This window comes from Camponotus floridanus, unplaced genomic scaffold (genome assembly GCF_003227725.1).
Source record: "Camponotus floridanus strain SB8 unplaced genomic scaffold, Cflo_v7.5 scaffold97, whole genome shotgun sequence".
Taxonomy (NCBI): domain Eukaryota; kingdom Metazoa; phylum Arthropoda; class Insecta; order Hymenoptera; family Formicidae; genus Camponotus; species Camponotus floridanus.
Window position 1 is genome coordinate 237,023 of NW_020229868.1, and position 19,614 is coordinate 256,636.

At 36.5% G+C, this 19,614-nt stretch overlaps 1 protein-coding gene across 1 annotated transcript; it reads left to right on the forward strand.

Annotated features, from left to right (window-relative positions):
- The first annotated feature begins 1,275 nt into the window (after positions 1-1,275).
- LOC105258805 (DNA-dependent protein kinase catalytic subunit-like) lies at positions 1,276-19,001 on the forward strand. The gene is made up of 15 exons (XM_020029854.2): positions 1,276-1,507; positions 1,952-2,139; positions 2,704-2,878; positions 2,965-3,080; positions 3,151-3,531; positions 3,701-3,879; positions 4,010-4,263; positions 4,502-6,005; positions 6,930-7,767; positions 8,995-13,160; positions 13,797-14,328; positions 14,495-16,858; positions 17,094-17,802; positions 18,274-18,479; positions 18,668-19,001. The coding sequence occupies exons 1-15, from the start codon at positions 1,381-1,383 to the stop codon at positions 18,743-18,745; spliced, it is 11,817 nt and encodes a 3,938-aa protein (XP_019885413.2). The 5' UTR covers positions 1,276-1,380; the 3' UTR covers positions 18,746-19,001.
- Positions 19,002-19,614: the final 613 nt, after the last annotated feature.

Consider the following 19,614-nt stretch of genomic DNA (forward strand, 5'->3'; position numbering starts at 1 on the left):
TATGATATTTAAATATATTAAATATATCATTTTATATTTATATAAGTGTTCATTTTAACACAAATATAAATAAAATAATATATTTGTGTATTTACTATGTCGGTTAGATTGTTAAAATTTGATCGTCATATCATATTTTTAATAAACAAATTGTACATTAATATTGATGATTATTTATGTGTTACATTTTTATCATTATTTGTTATAACTTTATTTGCTGTAACTTTAATTTCAACAGTTAATTCCAGTTATTTTCTTTATAACAAATTGTATAATGTATATGTAATAATAAAATAATAAGTGTGAATATATATATATATATATATATACATATATGTATATATATATATATATATTCACACTTATTATTACGAACGCTAATTACGAATTTGTGCAAAATTTTCTTAAGACTCAATTATTGAAAAATATGCAGAATGTAAAATTCAGTTCAGTGTTACTTTGCAAATTTAGCGCATTTTGTTGTCTGTTTAATAAAAATCATTAAATTTAACGCAGCTCTTAGAGAATTTAATATATAATTTCTTGATTTCTGATTTTTTGCAAATTTTTTTTTACAGATGACAATATCATAATCAAAATTAAATCTGATAAAGTCCAACACACCTTTAACACCAACGTAAGCTAAATATGTAAAAAACTCTAATATAAAAAGCAATGTAAAAAGCTTTAATACAATATTAAATATACATTATAAATACAATCTTTAATTTAATTATTGATAGATATGTATGGCCATTGAAACTTGAAAAACATATAATATATAACATATAAAAACATATAATATTTATTATACAATAAAATATACAATAAATATACAATAAATGTTAAACCGGATCTACATTGGTCGTATCATAACGTCGCAAGTCGTAAGTCGTAGGCAAATTGACTAATTATGATTGATTATTTTTGAAATAATCAACTATGGTTGGTCAATTTGCCTACGACTTATGACTTGCGGCGTTACGATACGATCAATGTAGATCCGGCTTTAAAATAATACGATATAATATAAACAATAAAATAATATTAATATAAATGTTGAAAAATAAAATAAATGACAGTATACATAATTATTTAATTTATTTTATTCTTGTGATTAAAAATATTAAAAACTTGCTAATATTTAAAAAAAATATTTGATTAAATTGAATCTGTACTAATAAATAATGTTCTGTCACGATCTGTTTAAAACACGAATCTGTGAAGCTAGTCACGTGTTCGATGACATATGTCACGCATGCGCACGGAAGTTCGTTCCATACCGACAATGGACAGATAACAGCGAAGCAATTGCGCGTTATGCGTACCGGCTGCATTTGACATTTCCAGCTCAATCAGGTACAGACAAGAGTGCGAAGAATGGATTCTTGCGAAAATTTCATACAAACACTTCAACAGGCTATCTCTGGCAGAGATTACGTTGCTTTGACGAGCATTTTGAAGAGTGGTCAGGGATTCCTTGCGATTATTTCGATTGAACGTCGTGGTGAGCGTAATAATTATATATAAACGATACACATATATTTTATAATATTTCATTATTTTATTTTTATGTACACACATTAAAATGTATAAAATATTTCTCTTTCTTTGACCGGATTATATCCTACTAAGAGATTCTATTCAATGATTTTGCACTCGATTTTATCTCAATCAGAAAAGATCTCAATGTATGTAAATATTTTATATTTTCAAGTACTTTTAAGATTCTGCAAATCTTTGAAGCATTAAACTTTAAATTACAATTCTATTAAGATATGGGTTATATCATCAACGCTCCTTTTCGATACTGTGATTCAAAGTGCATTTTATAAAAAGTTATAAATATGATGATTGACTTTTATCCTGTGTATGCTTATTATTTTAAAATTTTAGAGCTATAATATTGTAATATTGTAATAATTTATATAAATATGTATTTGTTTTTTAGAACCAGTTGTATACGCAGTATTTGATGGAGGAAGTAGCTTGTTGTGTTTCCTCAATAATGAATTTGGAAACCTTAAAAGAAATAGGACTGTTGATAATGCATTCACAGAAGCATTTAATTTCCTTAAATTTTTTATTGAAAATTTTTATACGACTGAGTGTTTTGCAAAATACATCTTTCAAATTAAGGTATACAAAATATTGACAAATTATTATAAATCATATAAAAAACATTAATAGAAGTTAAAAATAAATCTGACATATAGAATCTTTCTTAGAATTTCTGAGGTGTGTGCGTGGACTTATTTTTTAGTTTTTGCTGATAATGCAAGAATACATATTTCTACACTTCTCTCTGTCATGATTTTTCAAAGGTACATTTCTTCCATATCGTGTTACATCTTTACAAAAACGTGATGATGTAATAAAGACGCGGATTTCTTATCTTAACTGTCAAGTTTCGTATTACCAAATGCTCATGTGAAACTTGCTTAGATTACCCTATGAAACATGTATAGATTATCTTACTTGTTTTTAGATATAGATAATGAAATAGTTCTACTTGTATAAATCACACATACGCACACCTCCTCTCTATTGTTAATATAACTTTTATGCAAGAATTTAACATTGTCACTTTTTTATTTAGACAAATAGTACTTTGAAACAATTTAGTATTATATTTTTATACATATTTTATATGATTTAATTATAATAATGATTCTCTTTATATACATATATAATATGTTGTAGAAAGTGTGTCAGTCAGCGATAATTAAAAAATGTTCCTATTATACCCAGAACTCTGCTTGTAATGCTTTTACAAAATTGATAGAATTATTTAGAGATCATGAGGAACTCACTAATACATTAACAGACTTTGTTAAGCCAGACAACTTGGTAGCATTTAAAGCATACGAAATTAAAGGTAAATATGTAATAATTTCATTTAAATTTACATATAAAAAATAATGATTTCATGCCATTCTATTATAGAACAAAATTTTGTTATAGAAAGAAGATTGATATTCCGAATCTTTGGTAAAATAATTAAGTACAAAGGAAATGTATGTCCATCACGGATATATTTGAAGTCTATTTTTCAACAACTGCTTTCTGATGTTGAAGTGGTAAAGCTAATAGTAATAAGTATAGTATTTATTTATTTATTAATATTGTATTATAATTCTTTGTACACAGCATCAATTAAATGATTTGCCCAATGATTTCCATACATACTTCGATGTTTTCGCGGATATATTAGAGAGTGTTGAACCGCCGGAGGAAATCAAAAATAGACATTTCTGCAAATTTTATGAATGGATTAAGAATATCAGTCATTTGGATAGAGAACAACCCATTGTATTGAGATCGGCAATCAATCTCTTGAGCCGTCATATGAAATTGTTTCAAGATTATTTGTATCCCGATTGCCAATATTGGCATAATTTTCTTCGGCACTTATCGCGCAAGACAACCACTTCTGGTACCTGTGGACAGAATGCATTGAAAACATTTTATCAAATTATTGGACACATTCTTTCAGAAAGAAATAACACAGATACGCAAAAGTTACTAGTGGTAAATAAGATTTTGTGCAAGAGAAGCAAGAAATTTTAAATAAAATATACTTTCTTCTTTTTTAACTTAGAATAAAATTCTGCAATTTTCACTCGTATAATCTATAATGTACTTGTGGTTTTAGTATTTCCTTTCACTCGTGTAATCTATAATATACTTGTGGTTTTAGTATTTCCTTGAAGACTTTCAAAAAGAATTCAAAAATATTGACTTAGAGCTGACTACCTTGCAATTAGTTATTTATGGATTCAGTAAAATGGCTGCGCCGGTCAAATTGCATATGGATCAATTCGATATCAAACAGATGTATTCGATTATAACCAGTTATGCACTTCCTCTTTGCTCTAGGTAAAAATGGAGATATTTGAGATATATTCCAATAATATAATAATATATAATAATTATATTAACATTAATATTATATTGGAATTTTTTTCAACATTAGTGAAATAATAATTTTTTGTATTTCTTTTTCAAGTGAACAGAGTAATTCAACACACATAGAAAGCATTTGCTGTTATCAAGAAGCGCTTTCGGAAATACTGTGTCACATGACTGATGTTACGTTTGAAAAGATTAATGTTCTTATAAAACTCAGTACCTATATAATCAAGAGGTTTCCCGACTTAATAATATCTAAAAATGCGGTCGCCGTTTCAGCTTTAATTAAAACTATGAAAAAACTTGGAACCATCAATAAAAGCTTGTTACAGCAATATCTTGATAATATAAGTAAGTAGATTAATTATATAGATTAATCCTCATAATTTATATATATGATATTTTAATCGAAATTAGAAGATCGATTTCCTAAAAATCAGTTTATGTTTCAGTTGAACGTATTTAATAGATTTTTTCTAAAAGTTTTATATTTTTTTATATTATATTTTATATATTACATTATATATGTGTGCATATGCATAAAATATTTTTAAAAAATCTAAATTTCCTATCTAAAAAAAATTATTAGTTTACGACGGCATCGCTTGGAGCTGTTCGCACACGTTGGCGCTCGACGCAGTATTACAACAGGAACAGAACAACTTAGAGCAGTCGCTGATATGCTACAAGAATTATCTGCCATTATGGACAGAGCTGCTGAATGTCAAGAGAGATCTCATTCGTGGATGCGAGCAAATGGCGCAACATGTGGCAAATACCCTGATGAACGTATGTATCATCCTAATTGACCGATTGGATATACGCATAAAACGAAAAAACGAGAACACCGTGTACTCAGACGTGGCTCTTACTCAGAGTGCTTTGAACCAGGCAGATTTTCGTGTATTTATAAATCTCGTGGATCTTTATGTCGATGTGATCGATGTGTCGGAACCATCGCTATTCAACATCAATACCGTGTGCAAATTTCTCTATGAAATTATTAGACTATCATATAGGTATCCGTTGATATCTGGGTTTTACAAGCTTGTTCGAACCGGTATGAGGATCTTTGTCACTTACGCATCAGAAGAAGAAGAAGAAGAGGATATTGGAGAATCGCAACAGATGAAAGAACTTTTATCCAATTATCTAATACGTACTCTTGATTTAATTCCCACGTTTTCTAATGAACTGCTAATCACGTGTCTTTACTTGATCTTGGATACGCCTCACACGTATTTCAAGGATGCACTACCATGCACGCTGCCGGTATTTAAAATTGCGTTTACTGTCGGTCTGAGCAATCTGGAGCTCGCATACAACACGCTTACTACCCTGGAAACGTGGACTGAGCAAGAACGAAAGCAGGAGCGAACAAACGAATTACTGCGCGAAGTTGTAGCTTACTTGGAGCCATATTTGCGCAGCACGGAGAGTTCCGTCGAAGTCTCTCAGGATTTGACGGTAACGAGAACGAGAAGTCGTGTAAAACGCGTCGAGGTTATTGATACTGAATGTATGCTACGAAACTTCCAACGACGAGTTCTACTGTTCCTCGGATCGCTCGACCACGACTTGCTGTCAAGTTTCGTACACGATCGCGCTTCCCGGAGCACTGGGGCGTCCTGGGATCGCAAGAATCTGATCAAATACACTTTACCGCTGCCGGATGCGCGACCGGACATCCATTTCGATCGAATGTTGCCACGGATAATCGCGTTGGCACGCGAATCCAGCGATCGACGCACCAAGATCGCGGCCTGTGAAGTTTTGCATTCGATAGTGACACTCATCATCGGTTCCACTGCGCGATATCTGTCTGATTCGGAGAATCGTCTCACCGCTCTCTATGGCACTCTATGTCCGGTCATGCTTGTGCTTGGCTGCGATTCCGACGAAGTCGTTTGCGGTCTCTTTCAGCCATTGACATTGCAACTGATGCGCTGGCTTAGCTCTAAGTTCGTGCTATCGTCGTCCGTGATCTCGCCCATTCTCGATTCGCTATTCGACAGCTTAACCGATGATTCGAATTCTGCATTGCGAGAGTTCTCCGGCATGTGTCTGGCGGAATTCACACATTGGTCGCTCAAGTATGTTGGACTTTTAATACTTCTTGTTGTCCATAAAATGGACAATTTATTTCTTTTATAATATGTTTATCATTATTCTTGTTTTGTTATATTTTTATTGTAACTATACAGGGTGTTTCAGACCACACATACCACCCATTTAAAAACTAGAGAAGTGTTATTTCAAAAAAGTAAAAACATTTTCTTTAAAAATCGGGTGCGCTCTATCGAATGGTGATATTTTCAACTTCTGGTTCTGCCGGAAATAGGCGATTCAGACTGGAAGTGCATTTTTTTAAATGGAACCTCCTATTTTTCATTACATATTCTTGTGGCTTATCTCGAGAGCTTTCCAAAACACTATGATAAATTATTTTTCCATGAAGTACTTTTCGAGTTATGAGGCTTGAAATCATTTCTTAATTTTACGTAAATCATAAAATAATTTGCAATTAACAATTCCATATTTTTTCTTAAAAACAACTGTGTTTTCTTTACATCAATTGATTCCTCTCATTATTTTGTACATAAAAGTATTAAGATAAGATAATCGAAAAATGAATATTTTACTAGATATTTTATATAAAATTAAGATATTATTTCAGGCCTCATAACTCGAAAAGTACTTCACGGAAAAATAATTTATTATAGTGTTTTGGAAAGCTCTCGAGGTAAGCTAAAAGAATATGCAATGAAAAATAGGGGGTTCCATTTTAAAAAATGCACTTCCGGTCTGAATCGCCTATTTCCGGCCGGAACCAGAAGTTGAAAATATCACCATTCGATAGAGCGCACCCGATTTATAAAGAAAATGTTTTTACTTTTTTGAAATAACACTTCTCTAGGTTTTAAATGGATGGTACGGGTGGTCTGAAACAGCCTGTATATTTGTGTATTCAAAAAAAGCTTATCGCAGGGAACATAACACATTTATTTATTTATTAGCCAACCAGATGAAACACAAGAGAAGTTCCAGAACATGTACCGGATCATTCGAAGGATCAACGAGTTTGCACTGCATCCATCGAAGCGTAAACGCGTAGCCGCGGCCGTGGCCTTCAATCATCTCTACGCGATCCTGCGCGAGGACAACGATACTATTTCGATCTATTGGCTAGAAATATTCTACTGTTTCGTTTGCAGTTTAAATGACGAATGCGATGACCCATCGATCGCGAATGCGCTAGCTCACGTTGAAAAAGTGATGAGGTTGAGGGCGAAACTTCTAAACACAGCTGATCCACTCAATAGGAGGAAGCCGCACGAATTTGAGAGCGCGACCTTGACTCATGCTCTTTACTGGTTGCTGTCGCGGTGTGGAACACTGGACGAACGTTGCCGAGCGAAATGCATGGAATTGTATGTTAACATATCGCAATATGTTGATAGTTATCCGCAGGAAACGATACAGAAGTTTGTCGAGACTCACGGGATGAATCGATTAAACGATATCGTTCTGAGAGGCTTGGAGTCGGGTCTAAAAGACATTTCTATCATCGATAATGTGATGCCGCTCTTGAAGGCTCTAGATTGCTACATTTGGTTGATGGAAAACCAATTGCTGTCGATAGAAACTCTCTTTCCTGCTACTGATGATGCACGAGAACACACAATCTTCTCCTGCATTCGCAGTTTTACTCGTCAGTTCTGGCGAATAACGACCGAGGATTTTGTGGCAGAGACGTTTGCGATAAACTCCAGGGAGCACGAACAGCTGCAGACATTACAATGCAAAACTTTGATGGCTATGTTGAATTTTATACAAATGCTGCTGAATATTAACGTGAGTCATGTTTCTTGCCAGCTTATTACCTAGTTGGATAATCAAGCTAATTTATCAGGATTGGCAAAAAACTTGTTTTTTTTATTTTAAACAAAAACATTGTTTTTTTTAGAACAATGTTTTTTGTTTTATTTGTGTTTTTAAATAAAGTAAAAAAAACATGTTTTAAACAAAAAAAGCATGTTTTAAACAAGCAACACTTAATAGCTTTGATCTGTATAAATATTTAAATTTTTCACTAGCGTTAAACTATAAATAACGTTGCCAAAATTGACAACGCTATTAAAAATAAAAATGATAAGATGGGTATTATTTTAGCAGAATATTTATTTTTGGATATTAAATAACAATTAATACAATAAAGATTATTTAGAAGCTATTGACTGACTTTACATTTTACATTTATCATTTTAAATTAATAGTACATAACTCATAGCAGGTCAGTAGTTCTAAAAAAAAGTTCTAGTTAATAATATTTAATATATAATACTTTGGTTCCTTTCCTATTCTTATTAAGCAACCTCATGCTTAATTCTCAACATAAATTATAAGTAAAAGAAAAATAAAAAACTTCAATTCTTCTTTTTAAAAGAAGAACTTTTTTTTAGAACTATTGACCTGCTATGAGTTATGTACTATTAATTTAAAATGTTAAAATGTAAAATGTAAAGTCAGTCAATATTTTCTAAGAAATCTTTATTGTATTGATTGTTATTTAATATCCAAAAATAAATATTCTGCTAAAATAACACCCATCTTATCATTTTTATTTTATTATTTATATTTTTATATCTATATGTTACATAAATATAGATAAAAAACTAAAAACACTAAAACAAAAACTTTTTTGCAACATACACATCTATTAGTTTTTGTATGTTTTTGATTTTTTTTTACAATTTCTTTTCCAAATAATCATATATTTTATTTGCGATATTTGAAACGGTTCTAAACAATAGTTTAAAACAGTTTAAAATAAAAATGTTTGAAACAGTGGACATTGTTTTAAACAAGTTTTAATCAAACAATTTTAAACACATTGTTTAAAACATGCCAATCCTGTAATTTATTGAATCAAAGATTAGCGAATAATGAAATTAATTAGAGTAAGCTATAGTTATTAACCACGAATTATTAATCGGATTGTTTTAATGATTGTTTCGATAAATTAATACATGTAACTTTGCTGAACAACTGTGATAAAACTCTGTAATTATCATTTTTCAGGTTAATGTATTACCGGAATCTTTGTGGGACGAATCCTTGTCTGCGTTAACGATCAAGTGCATAATGTTTCCGCGAGCGGTCGGCTTCAACGTCAGAAACATCGAAATGGCAGACAAGATGCCAGATGTCCTGGAAATTCTATTGAACACTATGAAATCGCGGTTTACCTATGGTTTACCAAACACCTTTAAGAATTGTCTCTTAAATTTCAGCCGAAATTACGTCGCGAGACTTTTAAATTTGAACGACGTCGCGCAAAACAATCTCAGCGACGATCTGGTTCAACATATTAAAGGTCTGATTCTCCTCCAACGATGCAACATGCTCGACCCAATGATCCTAGAAAGAAGCGCCTTTGCAAATGGCGAAAGAACGGTCGAGTGTATCTTCAAGTTTCTGGTGAACGAACGCATCGGAGAATGGATTTGCAGCAACTTGAACGCACGGATGGTCGAGTATTTGAGAACTCTGATGGAATTTCAATTCTCGCTGTTTTCATTGACAATTGAGGCACCGATAATGGTGATACCCAACGATGTTCGCTCGATAACTGAGACGCTGGTGAAATTCATATCTAACGATACCCTGATCATCGGCGCAGATTCCGCGCAGATCACTCATGGCGAGTACTTTCTGAATATGTTTAAGAACGTGATTTTCAGATTCATGTTGACGCACGTTGGCGCAATCACGCTCGTTTTTGATGAGATGTCGCGCAACAATCCATCCTTTTTGCTCAAGTGGCTCGAGGATCTGGTGTTGTACCTGAAACAGCACAAACGCGAATTGCAGGCTCACGTAGATGCGACAGTGGACGCGATGCTGCGGCACTTCTTGTGTCTGAAGACCGCCTCCTGTAACGATAACAGTGGTAGAGAGAGACTGATGAATATTTACGGTATCGTGGTGCGTCTCAGTTCGGAGCCCGTAAAGATCACACAAGATTCCCCGTTTTCCGAGCTCCATGCGTGGATTATGAACCAGTTGAATGGTTGTGATCTCGAGTATAAAATACAGATTCTGCAAAAGTTTTTCATTTGCCTGACGGACGCGACGATTGATTACGGCGATAACGAACATTCTGAATTGCAAAGGATCCTGGATTCTCTCAACGCAGAAAAAAAAATATTTTGTCCGAATTTGTCCGAAACAAGCGTGAACGCCATGAAGGTAATCAACTGTTTTGAAATACTGCTGATGCTGGTTTCAACAACGAGGTCAAAAATCATGCTGAAGTGCGTGATACACTTCGCAGCCGGTACCAGCGATCATCTATTCCAGAATGAGAAGATAGAAGAACATCTGCGCGAATGTTATCGCGAAGCGTCCAGCGAACATGCCCTACGATTATTAAAGATGACGTACGAAGTGTTTATGGATCGCTACAAAAATCTCTCAGAAACTGAGAGACTCGACGTGTTGCGCGGATTTCTCTTGCCAACATTCCAAGTTTGCAAAACGATCGCGATCGAGCGTTTCTTCGAGCAAAACATTCCCGAGTTGTACGATCTTGCTTATCCGCGCCCTATTGACGACAAACGGAACATCGTGTCCAAGATCGGATGCTTTGAAATAATAACGACCATGATTGCCACAGTAGATATGAGCAAAATAGTCGGTGAAAATGCACCAATCGCGCTGAACGTTCTGCTTCAACTCAACACCGGCAAGGAATTCATTCAAAAATTGCACAAACGCGCCAATAAAACGCGGGCTTTGAAGATTGCTCCATGCGATGCAGAATGCAAAGAGCTCATGCGTTTATTACACTGCTCCGCGTACAACTGCGAACTGGCCATCGTCAGCTTGAACGAAGACGAATATTATTACAAGTTCGCTTTCGGCGAGAATCACTTCCCCAATCTCCTCATCTGGGAAAATATCATAGATCGCTCCAAGTGTTACAACCTCCGTCAGACCTTCAAGAAATACCCAAAGACCCGCGAGGTCGCCGTTAATATGAAATCCACGGCTTTCAATACAGACGGACTACAACACAGATACATGTATAGCTACGATCTGTCAGCCTCCACGTTATGTGAGGACATCAACGCTTATGATTTTAATAGATCGGTCCTGCTGCCATTGAATCGTGATCGGTCTGTTTCGGCGAGAACTCTAAGCGTCGTCCTGGAAAGCGACGATTTTAACAAACACGAATGCATGCCATATATATGTGTCTTATTACGACGTATCAGGGAAATCTGCGTGTCGACCAAGGAGCTTCCCGAGTGGCTGCGACTTTTCCTCAATGCTCTCAGATATAATCAGCCAAATATCACGTTGTTTGTGCTGAGGATCATCTGGAACATGGTCGATGTGTTTAAGCCTTACGCCAAGTTTATGCTGACACCGATCGTCGAAGCTGTCGTCGGGTACCTGGGACTGCATAATAATAAATTGAATTATATCATTACGGATATTTTGGAAATGCTTATGGATTGGCACGATGTGGCCGTGCCGAGTGACGAGAACGACAGAAAGCAAGCTCAGGAACTTTTCGAGGAGTTCCTCAAGAAAGCATTGGAACATTGGAGCATGATGGAAACACCTAACGAACAACGAACATCTCATGAACGACAAATATCCGAATATAATTTCGGTCTAATGAGGATCATGGTGGACAAGTGGGGTAGCTATCTACGAGTACCGAATTCCTTTTTACTGGCCATAATGACATCCGCGCCGAAGGCCGCGGTACATCTTATCCTAGTGCTCCTCGAAAATGAAAACATAACAGAAGAGATGATTGCGAGGGACGACATTGTCGAATTTTTGCTGGAACCGTTGCGCAATTGGAACACACCCGAAACGGACAAAACGCCTTTGCAATGTAGCAGAGGTCTTGGACTATATCTGCAGTCTCTGAATAAGCGCGTCGAGATCGAGAGAAAAATCAAATACGATGAAGTAAGTAATAAAATCATTGCTATTTTACGTTCCACGCAGCCGAATATAATCAAACAGGTAAAGCGCGTCGTTGCTCTCTGTCAAACTTACCCCGAGGTTGCCGACGATTATACCTCTGTGATGCTTAATGCAATAGCTAAGAATGCAGAAACAGCCTCCTGTCTGGAAATCTTCGCATCGTCCATGTCGAAACTTAGCGCCTCGGATGACAAATTAGCGAAATTTCTGAATAATCTGCGTCACATGGATCTCGAGAAAGTATTGAAGAATCAACAGGTATCTTGCGTGAAGCCAGCACTGGGAATCGTCGGCAATTTAGTAACGATCATCTCACCCTCGGATCTGTTGCCTTATGTAAAATCGACGATCCCGTACATCAAAGATACAAGTACGGAACATCGAGAATTAGCCTATGATATACTTATGAAGGTTTACGGAAAATATTCGGTAGAGACTACGGTGGCGATCCTCAATGACGAGGCGATTCGTCTGTTGTTATCTATCAGCGTGGAAAATCTGCTGACTGGTTTGTTGGATCCGTCACATGAGCTACAGGACAGAATACTGCGATTCTGGACGGAAGAGACGAGGCTCAGCACGGAGAGATCGAAAAATCGATTGCTGGGACTTCTCACTATGCACTCGATGCTTCAGGTAACAACGTCAACATCTGAGGAGGATGCGTTCGCGCCTTTCATGGCGCTGCTGATGTTGCAACTGGTCACCAAATCGATGGATTACAACAAGAACATATTCGACGCGCCGTTAAATAATAACTGCAGCTTCGAGAATTATAAAGTAGCCGTTTCTTGGCGCAGACGCAACCTAAGCTGCATGACCCCAATGTTCGTCGATTCGCTCGCCTCGCAGATGAGCTACGGCACCTTTTCTCAAATAAGCGGCGGTGCCGATTTACATGGCACTCGAGTAGATTCCTATTCGCATCTTCTACGATACTCAGGTATCCCTCCGAGACTTCGTGCGACGCAGGATTTGCAATTCGAGCCGACTCTTGACAACTCTGAAGCTGCGGATGCGACCTTTGATGTCGAATTCGATCAAGCATCTACAATAGCATCTTCATCGAGACAGTCGTTGCAAGATACAACGATGCGCAGAAGACCTTTTAGGATTGTAGAGAGCTCATCGGATGTCGCAAATGACATTCGTCGGAGGCAAATCCAGAAGAACGTGCAATGGAGAGAAAAGATGAAGCAGGAAAGTATCAGACAAAGAAGCAGCGTGAGATTGTACAGGTAAAATTAAATTTTGGGCCTTTAATATTTCAATTATACAGGTTTTAGACTACCGCATCACCCATTTAAAAATTAGAGAAGTGGTTATTTTAAAAAAGTAAAAACATTTTCTTTATAAATCGGGTGCGCTCTATCGAATGGTGATATTTTCAACTTTTGGTTCCGGCCGGAAATAGGCGATTCAGGCCAGAAATGCATTTTTTTAAATAGAACCCCCTATTTTTCACTGCATATTCTTGTAGCTTACCTCGAGAGCTTTCCAAAACACTATAATAAATTATTTTTCCATGAAGTACTTTTCGAGTTATGAGGCTTGAAATCATTTCTTAATTTTATATAAACCATAAAATATCTAGCAAAATATTCATTTTTCGATTATCTTACCTTAATACTTTTATATACAAAATAATTTCCATTTAAAAAAATGTATTTCCGGTCTGAATCGCCTATTTCCGGCCGGAATCAGAAATTGAAAATATCACCATTCGATAGAGCGCACTCGATTTATAAAGAAAATGTTTTTACTTCTTTGAAATAACCACTTCTCTGGTTTTTAAATAGGTGGTACATGTGGTCTGAAACACTCTGTATATCCCAAATAAATGTTAATGTTTGTTCTTCCGCTTTTATTCACAGGGATTACAGAATCGGAGAGGTCCCCGATATTGAAATACCTCATTCAAGTTTGATTGTACCGCTTCAACAATTGATAAAACTAGATCGGGTGATCTGTAAAGACATGATTGTATCGTTATTTTGTTCGTTGATCGAAGAAATAACCGAGAGAGAGAAATCTGATGACTTCCGTCAGGCCATCGTGGACAATTTAAAAAGAATTTTGCATAATTCAAGCGAGAAAGATAGTTCCTTTAACGCCGTTATTCTCGAGACATTGCTACAATTAAATGTCACCGATGGCGACCCGCGAGATATAGCAAAGATTTCCAAGACAAGCCGCTTGGATGTTCTCGGTGCTCTTCTCCTGGAACGTAGTTTGCTGCCTGACCCGAGAAATGACTCACCCACGTCGAGCAAAAGAATGCGAAGATGCGATAATGAAGAGACCGACAAGTGGGTGCAATTGGTGTCTCTCTATAAATCGCTAAATGACGTCGATGTTGTTTTGAGTATCTTCCGAAGACAGCAATTCTTTGGCGATGACATGCAGGTAATTTTCGATAGTATTTGATTAACACAAAAATATAGATTCCTTTTATAAATGAATACGAAATGGAATCAAAATAGTTTCTATTTTCAAGTTTCTTTTATACCTCTTTTTATCTAGAAGAAAGATTCTTTAATTCTCTCTTTAAAAAAATTCTTTTTTTTTTTAGAAAGCGGCTTTTGCGGAAATAAATGGCGATTGGATTCAAGCAAGAGACGCCTACGCAAGCGCTTACGAACAAATCGAGAATCGATCAATAAAAGAGCACTGTTTCCAAGGATTATTCGAGGCTGTCCAGAATTTGTGCGATTGGTCGGCTATCGATCAACTTGTGAAAAGCCGCACGAACGATGGAAAGCTGAGTAGTATCTGGGATGACACATGGAAGGATTGGATGCTTCCGTATGCTTTCACTGCTTACGTACACATGTTGGAAAAAAACTGGAGATCAATGGATGATGATCTGGAAGTCATTGAATCATGGATAAACGATCGAGATAAATCGAAGCATCTTAAGCATTTGGTAGGCAAAGATCTGATCATATTTCTATTGACGGTAGAGCGACAGGCCGCTGATCTATTGATGAATGAACTTCTGGACAAAACGGGAGAACAATGGATTGGTTTGAATCCCCTCTGCATCGAACGGGGAATACGCGAATCACTAAAATTGCAAGCCATGAACGATCTTAACGCTTCGCTCAATGTCCTTCGATACACGAGCGAAGCGATCTTTCTAGATCGGTTGGTCGCGTTGTTGAACTTCTGGTCGTCGAAAGTACCCGCCATTCAAGACAACCTCGTGCAGTGGAATAAATTAGCCGCTTATCGAATGCATTTCTCAATGTTATTTAAAAACATCTTCAACAATATGACAGAAGATGACGACGAGGATAGGAAACGCGCTATCATAGAACGGATGCATAGAAGCGGTCTTCAGCTTCGACTGGCCATCGCCAACGCAGCGTTGCATCAGAAACACCAATACATCGCCGAGAAGCATTTGAGTTACATGAACGAACGTTTAAGGAATAACCATCAGCACTTGGAGCTTTCGTGGCTCGAGGCTAGGATCAAATGTTTGTGTGCCGACATCGAAACAGACGCGTGCACAAAGATGTCGGATTATACCGCTTCCTGGGAATATTCGCATCGACTGTTGAACGAGTGCAACGAGCTCGACACCGACACAAATACTGCCGTCAGGCAGCACGTCGGTATCCTCGCTTCGAAGATCGAATCTTCAAGCAGGGAGAACGCAGAATTCGCAAATGCGTTGGCGAATAACTCCGCGATCCTGCAGAAGATAGGAATCGCGGAATCGACGATCGTCGACTTGAACAACATCCGAGAGCATTTGTTGCGGTACAGCTTGAACAATCTGCGAGCCTGCTGCGAGGATGCGACGAGCACTAATGTCGGCGAACACTATTGCGCCCTGGCCAGGCACTGTTACAATAGACTGATGTCCACCGACATGGACAGCGACGAACTTTTCCACGAATTCCTGTTATCCACCTTGAGATCCATGCGTTACGATTATCTCGAGGCGGCGCACTACTTCCCCTGTTTGCTGAGACCTGAACGGTTACAGGACGAGGAGACGCGTATCACATTTGTTCGGGAGTGCGCCGAGTTGCAGCCGTGGTTGTTCCTGCGTTGGCGGGATCTGTTGTTCTCCCATCTGGACACGCCGTCGATTGCAAACGCGGTTGTACCGATCGTCGAGAGACTCGCCGAGGCCTATCCCGATGCGGTAGCCTACACGTATCACCTGGTGATCGAGAGAAACCCTGGTATTCTTCAGGATGGAAACATTCAGAGGATACATTCACTCTTGCGCGACAAAGTAGAAAAGTATGAGCAGTTCCTGCGGGCGATAGAGTACGTGGCGCAACCGGAACTGTTTCTCCAGCACTATCTCAACGGAGCGATGAGGGATCTGTCGCGAGGAAAAGGAGCATCAGCCATCGAATCGCTGCTGCGAAAGGTCTATCCAAGCACACAGACAGCAGGAGTGAATAATCCTCGTCCGGGCAATATTTACCAGAAGATAGCAAAATATGAAAGCGAGATAAGAGCCTTGAATCCTGACAATCTCGACGCCACGCGAGATGGAATACAAAGACTCAAGAAATCTATCTTGGAGGAGTCTCTCTTGAAACCTCCAGCAAAAACACAACAGGCCAGCAAATACTCAAGTCTCAAGAATTATAGCCCGTTCTTGCACGAGTGGCACATGGGCGGAGGAATCGAGGTACCTGGCCAATACACCGGTGATAGGAAACCCATATTGCGTTATCACACGAGGATCGCGCGTTTCGAGCCACGCGTGGCGGTCATGAAATCACTGCGCAAACCAATTCGCATCTGCATGGTAGGTGACAACGGCAAGGAGTACAAGTTCCTGGTGAAATTCGGTGAGGATCTGACGATCGATCGCGGCCTGCAGCAGCTGTACACCACCATGAACAGGACATTACGCAATGATGCTAGCTGCAGACAAAGACGCTTGTCTATAGACACATACGAGGTATACATTTTTCGTACATAAATAAAATATGTATGTGTATAGTATTATTATTTATTATTATTTGTCATTTATTATTATTTATTATTATTTGTTTATTAACATTTAGCAGTTTTTAATTTAAATACTATGCACACATACATTTCTTCATTTTATCTTATAAAATTTAATCCTTTAAATTTATTTATTAAATCTATTTATTAAATCTATTTATTTATTTAATCTTCTCAACTTGTAGGTGATTCCGTTGTCGAGGTCATTCGGTCTCATACAGTGGATCGATAATACGAAATCCCTGGATGATCTGATACGCTTCACCCTGTCCAAGAAAGAGAGCGATCGATGCGAGAGCATTTTAAAGAGATACTTGGAGTGGATAGCTAGCGCCTCGAAGCAGCCTTCTTGGATCGTCAACCCCAATCAGTACAAGGAGGCCGTGGCCAGGTTCAGCTGTCGAACTGTCACGGAACAGATGGAGCGCTTCATCAGCGAGACCAGGCGCACGGCTCTTCGCGACGCTTTCGTCGCCGTTAGTCCGTCGCCGGAGTGCTTCATGACCTTGCGACGTAACTTCGTCGCGAGTTACGCGACCATGTGTGTGGCACATTGGCTCGCGGGCGTTGGCGATCGTCATCTGCAGAACACCCTGGTGCGTGTCACCACCGGACGATGCCTGGGCATCGATTTCGGCCACGCTTTCGGGGGCGGCTTGCGAGCAGCTGTACCGGAACTCGTGCCGTTTCGCCTGACGCCGCAGATACTGGAGCTACTGCGACCTTTCACCGAGCGCGACCTCCTGGCGACGATCATGACCCACGCGATGCGTGCCTTGCGTGACGACTGTGGCCCGATTCTCGCTTGCATGGATATCTTCGTTCACAAGCCCGTCAATCGATCGTCGTTGGACGATGAAATGATGAGGAGTGATGATCAAAAAGATGATGCAGGTAATATACAAAATGAAAATGTTGAATTTTACAAGGGGTTTTGTTTACTGGAATATCGTCAACGAATCCCGATGGGAAGTTTTCGTTACATGCTTACTAATATAAGTAATATTGTAGAATTTATACATATACTTATTTGCATCTGTAGAGATAAGTATAAAAAATTTGTTGAGTATTTTAATGTTATTCTAATTTCCTTTTCTAATCTTTTATTATTCTAATGTAAATATTGTAAAAGCATATGTATTAATGTCTATTTGTTATATGAATTTATTAGATTTATATAATATATATTCTATGAATTTTTTAATATAAATTTATGATTATTTAAAGAGAATATATTATATTCTAAATATATATTTATATTCTCATATATTATAATTTATATTATATTGATACTTATGAATATAAATTCATAGAATATATAAATATATTGGATATTGATGATACATAAAATCATATAATTTGCAGACTTAACGTGGTCGTCCAAGAGAAATATTGAGATAGTTGCAAAGAAATTAAATGGAATCCATCCAGCAATCATTACATTGAAGCAATTAAAAGAAGCGCACAATGATGAATACTTTACAAGATATCATGCCATTGTCATGGGCGTTGACGGGATCAAACAAGCACGAGCAGATACAAGGAATGATTGTTTAACACCTGCTGAACAGGTAATTTTGATTCAGTATAAAGTTAAAAGCGATACATATTGCTTTTTTTCTTGAATATAGATATTTAAACAGATATTTTTAGATAAATTTTTCTTCATTTCTAATATTATAACTCGAGATATTTAAATCTCTCTAAAGCAGAACTTTTGAATTTTTTCTATACCTATTAATGAATATTAATATTTCAGGTGGATTGTTTGTTAGATCAAGCAAAAGACTTTAATATTTTGGGTCGCATGTATGCGAATTGGCAATCATGGCTGTAACTCTTCTATTTGAGTATTATAAAACGTTATAGAAGTAATAAACGATTTTAAAAAGGCACAAGAATCATGAAATATAGAAATTTTATATATTTATATCAAATAAGGAACTTTATTTTAACATGAATTAAGAGAGCAAAATCATGGGTAAAATTACATACAATAAAGATATGTAATATATTTTATTACAATTTTATTACATATCTCTTCTTGTACTATAATACAATTGATTTGATAGGCAAAGTTTATTAGAGTTTATAAATATTAATTATATTTTATATGTTTTTAAAATCGATCTATAATTAGACATATCATTTAAGAAAGGAAATTCGTAATTATACCAAGTTTATATGTATGTATATGTAAAAAAGATTTTTTTAGAAATGGAAACTAACCCTATATTTTTTATAATTGTTTTGCAAGTTATTGTAAATTTAGAAATTAAAATATATTGAAATTCTTTGATTTTTTATATATTCCCTAGTTTTTAATATTTCCTTTGCCTAACATCTACCGGATATATATTTATTGCATTTGAATCTACGAATGATTTACTATTTTCAAATTATATCTATCACATGTATTACTGGAAATACCAAAATCTTATTATTTATATCCGATGTTTAAATCCTCCCCTCCCCCCCGCCCTCTCCAAGCAGTATATTAATTATATATATACGACCGATAATATTGACTACTGCCTACTTTTATATATAAATATATAATTATGTACAAGTGTAACACCAGACGAAAAATGTGAATTAACTCTTAATATCATTCATTAGATTAAATACTAAACTACTTGTCTAGTGATATTTTTTTTTATAATTTTTTATGCTAAAATGTCGCGAAATTAATTTAGTCTAAAATAA

What these genes read in the sequence shown, in the direction of transcription:
- LOC105258805 (XM_020029854.2), top strand. Translation starts at nt 1,381, where the DNA reads ATGGATTCTTGCGAAAATTTCATACAAACACTTCAACAGGCTATCTCT. An exon ending in TATTTCGATTGAACGTCGTG is followed by an intron (nt 1,508 to 1,951) that starts GTGAGCGTAATA and finishes TTTGTTTTTTAG; the next exon opens with AACCAGTTGTATACGCAGTA. An exon ending in TGTCTATAGACACATACGAG is followed by an intron (nt 16,859 to 17,093) that starts GTATACATTTTT and finishes CTCAACTTGTAG; the next exon opens with GTGATTCCGTTGTCGAGGTC.